Source organism: Ambystoma mexicanum, chromosome 1p, assembly GCF_040938575.1.
Source record: "Ambystoma mexicanum isolate Mex_15411 chromosome 1p, UKY_AmexF1_1, whole genome shotgun sequence".
Taxonomy (NCBI): Eukaryota; Metazoa; Chordata; class Amphibia; order Caudata; family Ambystomatidae; genus Ambystoma; species Ambystoma mexicanum.
In genome coordinates this window covers 979,231,794-979,245,196 of record NC_090921.1, presented here as the reverse complement: position 1 = coordinate 979,245,196, position 13,403 = coordinate 979,231,794, and the positions used below count along the sequence as shown (strand labels likewise).

At 48.0% G+C, this 13,403-nt stretch overlaps 1 protein-coding gene across 3 annotated transcripts in view; it reads right to left on the bottom strand.

Moving 5' to 3' along the window:
• Positions 1 to 8,128: 8,128 nt before the first annotated feature.
• Positions 8,129 to 13,403, bottom strand: part of ADGRG1 (adhesion G protein-coupled receptor G1) — a 422,546-nt gene continuing 417,271 nt past the window's right edge. For all 3 annotated transcript variants that reach the window (XM_069654230.1, XM_069654221.1, XM_069654239.1), the window contains exon 15: positions 8,129 to 11,934. In XM_069654230.1, coding sequence (XP_069510331.1) covers positions 11,816 to 11,934 — 119 coding nt within the window. In that variant the 3' untranslated portion in view covers positions 8,129 to 11,815. The remainder of the gene's footprint in view (positions 11,935 to 13,403) is intronic.

Here is a 13,403-nt window from a genome sequence, read left to right as displayed (position 1 = left end):
GCATATGAGCCTGTAGGTCCACAAGTGCAGTCTCTGTGCTGCAATTAGATCTGAAGCCCGATTGTCTAGGATATAGAACACAATTGGCCTCAATGAAACTTTGGCGTTGCCTATAGGCCGCTTTGTTTAGCACCTTAAGCAAAAAGTTGGTATTAGTGATAGGCCTAAGGTTGTTGGGATCCTTAGGGTCACCTGATGGTTTCTTGGGCAGGGAGGGTTACCGTGATGGTTTTTATGGATGATGGCACCGTACCATCACCGAAGGAGGCGTTGACCAGCCTAGTGAGAAATGGATGATTTTGGGTGCGATGATATTCTGTGGGCAGGCTGTAGGCTTCATGGCGTAAAGAATGTGTTCCATTTCACAGATGTTGATTTAAGAGAAGGTAAGCCTTGGGTGGTTGGCTGTCTCATGTTCAACATATAGGGATGTCGTAGTTGTTTTTGGCCTGCATTTTATCCTTCTCTCTTTTCTCTAGCTTTTGTGATTTTATCCTCAAAGGCTGCCTGCACTAGGGTAGCAACATGACACGTGGGCATACATGGTATTTGTAAAGCAATAGGCTTCTCCAGAAGTCTGTGTGTCAAAAGGTTTCTTTACATGTGCAAACTACTTGCATTTGAGTGTTTTTGTTTATTTTTCTGAGTTGCTAACTTGCAATATTCGAATATCTGTCCTGCAACTGCTCCGAGATGTTATTTAAAATGATTTCCATATTAACAAGGTGCCTGGGTCACCCTTTCTCTTGCCTGGGTCAATTCTGCGGCACCTTCACTTTTTTCATGCGCATTCGCTCCATTTGGGCTGGCTGAGGGGCCCCTCACTGCTGGTCCTTGGGTGCTCTGGTGTTTAGGTTTGTTGGCTTGGATCATCAGCTTCCCTCCCTACACCTTGGCCTCAGCCCTGTGAGGTGGCCTTGTGTGGCATAAAGCACTGTACAGCGTGTCGCAGCATCAGCATAATGGTCAAAGCATAGTAACATAACATGAGAGAAGGGTGACAATTATTCAAGAGAGGGATGATTGATTCGGATGATTGCTGGTGTTGTGGAAATGGATTGGGAAGCTTGGAACATCTGCTTTGGGAGTGTGTGCGTGTGCGGGGATTTTGGCATGATGTTTGTTGTATTTGTTTGCGTGTTTTGAATTTGGATGTTGAGTTGGATTTCATGACGATGATTTTGGGGGGAGGTGAATTGCTAGAACTTTCTGTTTCAAGGAAAACATTTCTGCTCCGTGGTGCTGGTTTGGGCAAGAAACTAGTTCTGAGGGGCTGGAAAACACGGATTGCACCTAATGTGGAAGACTGGATTGAGGGAATGTCTGGGCTTGCAACCATGGAGAGGGTGATTTATAAGCGACAAGGGAGGTTGAGATTACATGAAAAGATCTGGGATGATTTTATAAGTTTGTATTAGTTCTTTGATGGTTATTTACATATTTTATTCTGTGTGTACTTAATTGCTTTGTTTTAATTATATTAATTGATTTGCTTGTTTTTCTTTCTGTAAATCTTATAAATAAATAAATTATAAAAAAAAAAAAATAAAAAGAGAGAAGGGTGACAGTGTGTCACTGCATACAGAGAGATGAACATCTGGGATTTGCGTGTATGTCCACCTTTCATGTAAACTAAGGAAGACCGCCTATGGAGGGAACTCAGGTTATATTTTCTTACTATAGAAGGCGAAGTATTGATACTGACATCCTACTTCCAAGTAAGGCCACCACCCGATCTCAAAAGGAGCTAAAATAGCAGGACATGACATGGAACAAACTCTGAAACAATTGTGTATGAGCGCAATAAAAATAAAATATCAATCAAAATCCTAGATAACCTTTTTGACCTCAAAGTGCCAGGCCTTTTCTAATTTTGACCACCGATTCCCACACCTTATGGTAACAAGATTCAACTTTATTTCTAGCCTTGTCCACACCACTCTTGGCTCAGACCTGGAAGTCACAGAATTCACAAAGTGGAGCTGCCCAGGCAAATATGCCACCAAACTTCCACGATTTGACTGACACTTGAGCCCCTTATTGCAGACCCTTGTGCGTCCCACATTACATTGTGTGCTAGCTTACAATTCTCCACATCTGCCCTGGAGAAACAAACCAATTATAACATAGCTTTTTACAGAACGGTGGCCCACCTGACTAGTCTGACCTGCACCCATGCGATCACAAAACCTTCACCAGCTGCACCTTTCCCTGTGTTTTTCTTACCCATTTCCTGCTTCCACATATAGCACCCCTTGCTCCTTTCTTCTAGCAGACTGAGGTCTGGATACCCCTTGTCAAGGCACAGTACACCACTCCATGGCCTAGCCTAGGTGACCAGACTACTACAGTACCGATGTGCAGTATAAACACATTAATGGGGGGGTGGGCATTGGCAAACTAAAGCACCCACTACCTCTGTGAAGAGAAGGCATGTGTAATGTTCTCAGGGTAGAAGGTACCTCTAGTTTGCACCTCGAGGCTGTCCCTGAGCGGTACTTTGCTCCTGCTAAAGAAAGAGGGCCGTGAGGAGCCCACATTTCTCGGTTGCAGACAAGGAAGGCAGAGACTGATTTCCCCCTTTAGTTCCCTGGTCATAAACTAGTAACTTAATTACCATGGTTCTGAAAAGGACAAACAACATTCTGAAGCCATCTGTTGAGAGAGGAGAAAGCGTTCTGTATGGGTTCTTACTCGCCACAAGAGTTCATTTAATGACAGACCCTGAATGGTGGATCTATGTGATTATTGCAACCACTATTATTAGGGCGGCTGAAAATGCTGACTTTTGTAAAAAAAAAAAAAATGAACCCCCCCCCCACCACATACATATGTGGGGGAGACCCCCACAAACCCTCCATATTACCATTATATTACATACCCACCATATATAGGGTTCAAGGGGGGGTTGTCTAAAAAACGTCTGCACTTTCGGCCGTCGTAATTGTGAGGGTGACATTTTGGGCCATTACCCTGAATTAAAAACTCTGGGGTATGGGGAGGGAAATATCCACCCAGGGAAAAATGAAGGGGGGGGTTCTCTTCTGTAAAAGCATGGAGTTAAAATGTGAGTGTAGACTCCTGCATGGGCACCTTCCCAGAGAATAGGTTATTTGGCTGAGTGCCTTCTCAGCAGAGGCTCTCACTTTGGCAAGTCGAAGGAGCTATCGCTTCTTTCCTAGATGCAGGACTACAAGGTGCATGCAGAGGAAACAGATTTAGTTTTTGCACACTCCTTGAGGTTCTAATGAATGCTTGAGTTAAGGAGGGTGACGAGACACTCTGCAGTTGTAAGGAGTATAATATCAGCGCATTCTCCAATCTCATGCCGTGTTGAGATAATCTGAAGAAAGGCGTAGGAAATTCAATGGGCCTCATTATAAGTTTGCCGATCCGGTACCAATGGTGCCGGTAAGCTTGCCGGTACCATTGTTACCAGACCGGCAAACTAAGAGTGCTGCTCGCGGTTGCCTTCCCGCCCGCTTGGTCTGACCTGGCGGGCGTACCGGCACCCGCGAGCAGAGCATGTCAGATGCACCAGCACCATTCTGAATGGTGCTGGTGCATCACACCTCCCCATTCCCATTGAGCCCTTTTGGGCTCAATGGGAATGGGGAGCATTTCATTCAGGTGCCTGCGAATGGGCAATTACAGGGTCCGGCAGGGCCATAATGACCCAGTAATTGCCTATTCGTTGTCACCGGAAACATTTGCAAGTTTGCCGGTTTTACATAATGTTTCATTGACCTTTGAACTTTAGGGCTCTTTGCTACATGGCACTCTATGATTGGTTGGCATGCTTGTACCCTTCTGGAATATTCCACTCGCTAGCAGCATGCAAGCTGGTTCCCCAGGTACTGGAGGGTTGGACTTGACCATACCTCTCCTCCCAATTAGCCCATCATTCGTCATCACTCCTGCTGTCTGCCATTCAAATTGCCTTTGAACTCGGCCTTGCAAAGTATCACTGTGCCTCAAAAAAAAAGGGAGTGCGAGCATGGTCTTAAAGTCTGTGTAGCTTGCCCAAAGTCAATTTTCATCTTGACCATGTGACAGGAAACCGTGTTTGAATGCTTTCTTTTGTATTTAACACTATTAAATGAATGAAACCTGGCACTTCTAGTGTTTTCCATTACACCTCAACAGGAGCTCGCCTCGCTACTCACGTTCATTGTATTTTCTCAAATAGATAACAACATTACTGAACTCTTTAAAAAGTGCAAGGAACTAGCCAACCCTTCCTCAGTCTCCACCTCACCCCTGACCTCTCGGGCCCTCTGCAGTGCATTGGCCACACGCTTCACTGCAAAAACTCAAGAACATCCTGAGAACTCTCTTCCCTTCCCCCACTCCCCCCCACTCCTGCCCCCTCCTCCTGCCTCCCATCCCCGCCCTGCCTTTCTCTCCTCCTCTCACATTCATTGAGGTCATTAGAGTTGTCTGCTCTATGAAGGTCTCCTCCAAACAGGTCTTCCCCTGTTCCTCGGGACCATTAAGGATAATATTGACTCCCTTGCCCCTACACTTGCTGCTTTCTGCAATCACTCCTTTGCTTGAGAGAAGAAGGGAAAGACTTGATAGCACTCTCTTGGCAGCCCCCTCCTGAAAAAATCCTCTGACCCCTCTTGTCTGGCTAATTACCACCGTATCTCTATCACTCCCTTCCTTGTACAACCCTTGGTGTGCTGGGTCAGTTGGGGGAAGACCAGCTTCTCCAAGCTTGTTGGTTGCCTACCCGACCATCAATCTGGATTGTGAGCATCCAGAGGTCACAGAAACTGCTCTCCTGAACACCAATGAAGACCTGCTCTCATATCTTGATTTTAACTCTCCAGCTGTTCTTATTCTACTTGATCTCTCCTGCATTTGACACGGTCAACCACGCCACCCTCATAAAAGCACTGCATGATACCCTTGGTATCTCGGAGTGGGCACTGGACTGGTTGACGCCCTTCCTCAATGACTGTCCCTCCCAGGTTATTCTGGGGTCTTTCTCCTCTCCTACGGCTATCGCCCCCTGTGTGGTTCCCAAGGGTGCCAACATTTCTCCTTGGCTCTTTAACATCTAATTTACTCCAATTGCACATCTAATTTCCACTTTCTCCCCTCATTTCCAGTATTATGCAGATTATACTTCTTTAAACTACCCTCTGATCCACTCTTTAGTCCATCATTCCTGACGGCCTATCTGCCATCCTGTCCTGCTGTGCCTCCAATGATTTCTGACTCCACGCCAGCAAGACTGAGAGGCTGCCCCTTGGGACTCATACTCCCTCTTTCTTAACCTCATTCTGGCCACACTCTATGGGCTCACCCCTTCTTCTGAAGCTGGAAACCTTGGATTAATGCGACGCCACTTACCTGCCTCTCTCACATCAAGGACCTTACCAAGCAGGCCCACTTTCAACTCCACCTCCTCAAAGGAATCCTTCCTTTCCTCACTTGCTCCCAGAAGCTCATGGTCTCCAGAGCTCTGGTACTCTCCAGGCAGGACTACTGCAACATCCTCTTCCTCAATCTACCCTCTTCTCTCTCCGCCTCTGCAAATAATCCAGAACAGGACTGCGAGACTTGTCCTTGGCCACAAGCATAGGGTCTGCATCTCTCCAGCACTAAAATCTCTCCACTGGTTCCCGGTTGCTGCCAGAATCAAATTTCAATCCCTCTGCATTATCCATAAGGCTGTCTGGGGCCAGGGACCACGCTATCTGCAACTGGTTCTCACCAAATACTCTCCGTACAGATCTTTATGCTGCTCTGGTGCCAACTCTCTGCGTGTCAAGTGCTTCTTTAAACAGTGAGCTGGTGGATGATCTCTTTCCTCGGTTGGCGCTCTCCTCAGGAACAGCCTCCCCCTTCCTGCCCCCATCCTCCCCCACCCGTCACCCCCCACCCTCCAATTCCTTCAGCTTAAGCCCACTCGCAGCACTTTCCGTTGGGTCCCACTGGCCTGTGCTCTCTCACATTGCTTTTGTCAGTTGACCACTCTTACCAAGTGATCTCTGCCTGGCACTTAGCAGTTGCTTGCAACTTATTCCCTAGCACTTTCATTCATGGCACTCCTAAGCACTTAAACCCCCCAAACCGCCCCCCAGTCCCCCTCCCTTTCGCCTGCTCTACACTCTCTTCACTTGCACATTCTGAATGCTCACAAGGCCTAGTAGGAGGCCTCTTTCGTTGTTATCATAATTGCCTTCCATTCTCATGTTCCCTCCCTGTTGCCCTGTGGGCGCTTTGAAACACAAATTACTTGATGCATAAGCGCCTTACAAATGGACAATAAATAATTCAGTCCACCTTTTCAATTTCAGTGCACCTGCAGTTGCTTCGCTTATTCAAATGCGTATCAGGCATTAATATTAACCAGGTGGAAGAGTGTACTGCTTCAACTTAACCTTCCTATAGCAACGATGGGCTGATTAAAGTGATTGAAAGCAGCTAGTAGTTTTTGCTGAGTTGAAAATAAAATGAATTATTACAGCTATTGGCTCTGCGTCTGGAATGTACATGGCCAATAGCGGCCTGCCAACTGGGCCTAGTTAGGCCTGAGTGAGGTGAAGGCTGTTACTGCCCCTAGACAAGGGGGTGATTGCTATTTGCACCCCACTGCTTTGTCCAGGGTGTGAATAGTTTCACTTCTACTCCCATTCCCCCTGAGATGACCTCTGTGCATATTGTGTATGCCCAATCTCTTAACAAAACAAACACAACAAAAAGAAAATGGCCGTGAGGGAGCATACCAGCTGGTTTTGGATGCACTGTACCAGCAGATGAGTTAGTGGGGCAAGTGGTGGGATGTTGTGTGTGGGGGGGTGGTCTCTAAGGGACATGGTGGGTCTGAGGACAGAGCTGCTGAAAAAGCGCATAGTGGCGCATGGGTGGCTGGTGGAATGTGGGCAGACACTGCCAGTTCCTGCCTGCATATGCAGCCACCGGATTGGTTGAGTTCTCTTCCCTGGGTGTGAATTTGTTTTTTTGCCAGACTGCTAAGAATTGTAATCTATAGTGGGGCAATGATCCTTGACTGATTAATAAAATTAAGGTAGACTTCACCTGTTGGTAAAAATGAAGCCAGTTCATGGTTTGGCGCCATTGTTGCTGTCTAAATGGATATACTGCCCCTCATGTTGTACCTTTTTCCAATCGCTGCCAATGCCGCTCCTTAGCTTAACTTTTAAACCTGTCAAGTGCTGCCCTCGTCTGAAGAAGGGCAATGCGTACGATCTCTAATGCTTCCACATGCCCGGCCTCGAGATGAGGTCGGATTAACCTGTTCACCGTTTCCTTAAGTATTTTCAGGAGGCATCACCAAATCGAGGGTGAGTTGAGCCACTCTCTCGGTACCCTGAGACTTAAACTTGGCAAAGGTGATGTCCCAAGGTTCATGATTTGGGCTCACAGCAAAGACTGACCTTTAACCATGACTCCATCACCAGATGAACCATCTGTCCCTGGCTTGGCATCGCCTCTCTATAGCTGACATTTCCAGTAATAGGAGAAAGTGGTGCAGGGAATTTACCCCCCATCTGTTGTAAGGGGGGAAGATGAGATGGTGTGCTTCATGCAAAGTAACTTTTGGGGTTAGGAATGTCTACACTGATCTCCATTTAGATGTTGGGCCCTGGGCAAGATGGTGGAGTGGGGGTCGAGGGGTCTGTCAGGTTGCATGCTTCAGAGGGGCTGATCTTTGCCTCGCCACCTGGGGGCCTGATGAGTGCTCTGCACTGGTGCCATATCGGTCTGTAGACCAACATCAGGGAAGGACATTGGCTGCATGAGAGGGGCTTTGGGGCCCCGTGTTCTATGGGGTCTACCGTATACAGATCGACATGATCCCTGGACTTCAGTTGTGAGGGATGGTTTGCATGGGTGGCCGGGACCGTCGCATTACCTATTGAGTAACATTTCTGAAGGGCAAATGGTGTGTGCGATTAACTGGGCAGGGGAAACGGGAATTGGTTTATCCCCCTAGAGGCACACCTTACACATGCAGGAGAGACTGGAACCTGAGGGCAACCCTTGAGCAGTGACATCTTCATTTAGACCTTTCGGGCATCTGTGCTGACGTGCGGTAGGTACCAACTACTGAAACAAGAAGGGGAGTCAGAAAAGAAGTCTGAGCCCGCCCTTAAAAAAACTGCATTTTATTATCTTCTATAAAGTAGAACTCTGTGCGCCATTTATCGTGGCTCTCAATAAAATATACATCACAATATACAGCTATTAATACATACTTCAAAATATACGAACCATATGTACAGCATTGACTCGAGCATGTCTAGTTTGCTGGCTGGGGCCTTCTAGCAGAGGCCTTCTGATGCTGGTGGAGAGGAATTACAGGTACCGTTGCATGGGGGGGGGGGGAAGGGGCTCAAAGTTTAACCTATTTTTATATTGTAGGTAAAGCACGTTTTGGGGCTGGACGTGATGGTATCCCACAATGCTGGGAACGAATGTGTGTGCTGCTAAGGAAGGATCTCCTGGGCATGGCACTGCAGTGGGGGGCATCCCTCTAACACCTGCCTCAAAGATTGGCACAAGTACTGGAAATGGGTTACCTGGACGTTGACTCCCGGTACTTTGCGTAGTATTGCCAGGTTGATACAAATTGGAAATAGGTGAGTTGAGTGCTCGACGCAACACTGCTGATATTGGTGCATCTCAAATTTAGCAAGGGAAGCGCAGGGACCCACAATGCCCCCCGGCCAGACTGGTATGGGGTCTGTGAGAAGTGAAGACTGTCGTAATGCCTCAACCTGTATGGACATTGGTCTCAACATGCCATCGACCCAAGGTAAAGATTTCAATGGGCCTATTGTGCTGACACTAGGGTCTTGCTTCTAGTCGTGTGATACTGCCCGCGGCCAGAGGCGTCCTCTCTAATCACCATGTTGCTAGTCTTGGAATGTCCTTCACTATGACCTCACTCTGGTCAGAGGTCATGGAACGTACCTGTGGGATATGTCCGGATAATGCATGACATCCCCAGCATTACATTTGTAGTAGTTAAAACCAGAACAATTTTACTTATTTTAGACTTGAGTGGAGCAGGAAACCCTGAGCGTTCATGCAACATGGCCCCAATGGCGTAACCAGGCTATGGACTGGCTCCGGTGGCTTGGTTAACCAATCAACCCGCTACTGAGATTTGTGGGGTTTGGACCCTATCTTGCTGCTGAAGCGGCAGTGGAATTGCTATTCTCCTTCAGCAAAATGGAACTGGCTGTGCAACTTGTTATGTGGCCCTTCACATCTTGTTTGGACTTCATCTCGCAGTTGTCTGAGCCAGCATAGCCACTAGTGAAGGATTATGGACAATGCAGTGCAAAGTATCTGGAGGGCCATATAATGAATAACAATAGCTGAGATCTGCTGACTTGTCTCCCTGGCATCAGTTGCCTGATACGATTACACAGCCTTGGTATATAAATGTACCCCTACAGTGACAGACCTGGTTTTCTGACGACTGGGGACAATGATAGCATCTTGTTCAGGCATGTGCTTTACATGCGAGTGGTCAGTGTTTGGTGTTGAGAAGCATTTTGCAATAGACTTCGATGGCTGGAAAATGTGCCACTGGGATAGGGAGTTTTGGCCATAGAAGATTTTGTCGAACAAGAATGAATAAAACATTTTTTTACAACAGATTTTGCCCCAAATATATGTGGGGGTTGGGGGGTATAGTCAAATAATGTAGTGGTGTTAAGGTGGGGTGGCATATATTTGCGGCAAAATAGACCAGTAATAAATAATAGTTCGATGAACACTTTTCGATCAATACAGATAGAACTCCGCCTCTCATCTTGTTCTGGCTTCGTCTGACAGGCGGTTGAGCTTGAATGTCCAAGGACTGCAACTGCAGAAGATCCAGAAGCATAGAAAGAGGACTGTAACCAGTGTGTCGTTTGTCACAGGGGCCCCGTGGCCACAGAGAACGTACTGTTCCAAGTCCTGGCACGTTTTGTTTTAGTTGGGAAAGAGTTTGTGTTGTGAGTGGATGGGAAAGCCCGCCGCTGTCACCAGCAAGAAGATTTTGGTTTGGGGAAATGGTTTGTGAGCGGATGTCCCTGCTGGCTATCGAGCTGCCAGGCAAGCCTGCCCATAGGGCTCATGTGCAAGTGAAAGGAACATCAGACTTGAGAGAAGCTGTTCCTCCGCCTTCCTGGCATTAGGGGTCGGGTGGGGGGCCCCGGCAGTGAATCACAGTGACCTTGCACTGGTATTGTGTAACCAAAATCCTAGTGGTGGCAGCAGTGACATCAAGTGTTCTTCAGACCTCACCCCAACTCAGTCAGTGTGACGGGACCTTAAATGATAAAAAGGTGACCTTTGGCCCTATTCTCATGGCAGGGAGTCACATCATACAGGTTTTGGCATTCATGAAATGGCAAAAAGTAGTTAATCCCACAATATTTAGAAATAACTTGAAGACGTCAATGAAAAGCAAGCTTAAGAGCGAGCCACACGCATTTCAGATGCGGCCCGTGGTGACCGCTGAGTGGTTCAGCCTGTCCATCGGTGCCTCGCTGGCTCCGGCGCTCAGCAGTACAGGCTCTGCTAGAAATGCACAGGTGCGGCGCCTGCAACTTGTGAAGGAGGTCCGTCCAGCAGCACGGCTGCTCTACATCGCGGGCTCCTTTACTCTGAGAGACTGCCTTGGAGACTGCGTGAGCAGCCAGGAAATACTGAAGTTCATGGAAATAAATAGTACATTAAAGTGATGGTCTTCCAGTGACCTTGATGTTGGGCAAATGCTGACGCCACCCCGTTTGGATCTACTGTATAGGCTGAGTGTTCATCGGTGCGGGTGCCCCGTTTCAAGTGTACAGTAGGGCTGCTGCTGGTTAGTTGTTGGTCGACGTCATCTCTTCTTGCCCAGAGAGACAGCAGACCGAGAACCCCACCGCCACTTAGGACATGTTGAATGAGTGAGCGGCAATTCTCTCTACCATGAAAAAATGTGACCATTAGTATCTGGGTAGCACAGGGTGTCCGTCTATATTGTTTCAGCTCTAGAAGCCCGAGCATGCTGCTCCTGAGTTTCTGTACAATGACCACTCTGGGTGTAGCCAAGTGTCCCTGCCGCGCAGGACCATGCCCATGAGATGCCAGCTGAAGGTGGCGTAGGGTATCCATGGAGTAATGACACTCAGTGAAGCACGCTTGTTGATGAGATGCCAGCCCTCGGTGAAGTGCTATGTCCATGAGACGCCAGCCCGGGGTGGAGCACTGTGCCCACTCAGATGTGGAGCAGGTGCACTCTTGAGATGGCAATTCTGGGCACAGGGAAGCGACTTTGAGGTACGAGCCCTGGATAGGGCACGGTGCCCATGAAATGGGACCTATGCCAGAAGCTGATTGTCCAAGGATCCAGTTTTGAACTAGCAAGGTGGTTTCCCCGATGGCTCAAAATGCAGCAGGGTGTCCATGAGATGATGGGCCTGTGTGGAGTGGGGTGTCCGCAAGTTGAGATGTACATCCAGGATGGGTCTCCATGAAATCCCAACGGGGTGGAGAAGTGTCCTCGGGATAATGAACATGAATGGAGTGTGGTGTATATTGGATTCAGAATGTGTGCAGTGCGGTGTCACTGGAGATGCCGCTTTAGAAAACAGCTTTGTGCGTGTGGGCCGTTCTGCTGGCGGCTCTGACCCCTCCTCGCTGTTGACACCATTCACTTGAAGCAGGATCCCCTCCACACTGGCAACATTGTAGGCATTAAGAGCTGATGTGACAGCTTCCGGTTCCCGGGGACAGTAGGACCGTGCACATTGGCCTTGGATAGTCCTCATAACATCCAGTGAGGGCAGGCGACTCACTCTTCTGTTAAACGGACACTGGAATGCGGCCGTATGCTGTCCGTGGTGACCTGAGAAGTCTCTGAGCGCTGCGCCTGTCTCCTCATCATCCAGTACCACAGGAAGATGAAGCAGCCTGCAAGACAACAACCACAAAAAAAGGGAGAGTGAGCAAGAGAAACTGCAAGTGAGAAGTTCCACTGACAGAAGAGACAAAAGCAGGGAAGGAGAATAGGCTGAGGATGGAAGAGGAGATGGGGGAGAGAGAGAACGTCACTATGGGGGAAGGATGGAGAAAGAGAGAACAGCAGATGACGGGACAGTGAAAAGACAAGCCGGGAATGGGAGAGAAAAGGAGTGAGGGTGATTGAGGAGACAGAAAGGGGGAAGTGGGGACAGATAGGAAGCATGAAACAATTGGGGACACAGAGTGGGAAGGAGAGGACAAAAAGCATGGGAGGAAGAGGAAAAGGGTGGGACTAGAACAGATGAAGATGAAGGAAGAGGTAAAGAGCATTCATGTTTTAGAAATTATGTTTAGAGAGATGGGAAGTGGGAGCGGGGAGACCACCACCAATAGGGGCTGAGACCACGAGCGGAGCACTGTTTCTTTGGTAATAGATTTAGAAAAAACATGTGCCTTTAAGCAGTGCAATCTATTATTTCTTTCTGTTCTCTGTGATGAGAGGAATTTGACTGAAAATTCGTTTTTATTCGTAAGACGAAATCACATTGTTTGTGGTTTGCACAATAAATATACATGGACGATCGATTAGTATTGCTCCAGGTATAGCAATAATGTCTGCAGTGTCGGAGAATGAAGCTTTTTTTCTGCAGTGCACCACACTGTTGGAAGCAAATATGGAAAATGAGGCACACTGAGGTCAAATAATTTGACCAGGATCAAACAATTTGACCAACCGAAAAGAGGGGTCCAGCTAATTATGTCGATTAACAAGTACTGGAGAAGCTAAACGGTTTGGTTTCTAAAATGTATTTGTTATAGTGAGCTCATGTGGCCACTCCGTGTGCATCGCAGTGCCCTGGAAAGAGGACGCCACTGGCTGCCACCAATTCCCCAGCTGCTTGCCCTATTGCCAAGGACTGCTACACTTTACCCCAGGACTTGGGTCACTGCCAATGGTTGCATACACGTGCTGCACCCATGGGCAATGACAGACCCTCAGGTTCCTGGGAAGCTGCCACATTGCCCAGGATTGCCATTGACAGCACAGGTGTTTGTCCTTTTGCCATGAAATCAGCAGGCAGCTGCCCCATTGCTAAGGATTGCTATTAACTGCCCAGGTAAATGCCCCTTCACCAAGGCTGGATGATGGGGGAAAAACAGCCGGGCAATTGATTGCAGAGGTCGCCATCAAATTCTCAGTTGCTTGCCCTTGTGTAAGCCATGTGTATGTTATATTTCTCATGGGATCATGGACATACTTGTGCAGGTGACCCGGAATGAGGGTCACATGGGTGCTGGTCACCAGTGTGGGCCCTGTTATGTTTGATAGGAAGACCCGGTTTGCAGGTGGGGGGCTGTGTGTCCTAGGTGGTCTGAGCAGAATTGTACAGGTCTTGCATGGTGCTGTAAAGCCACGC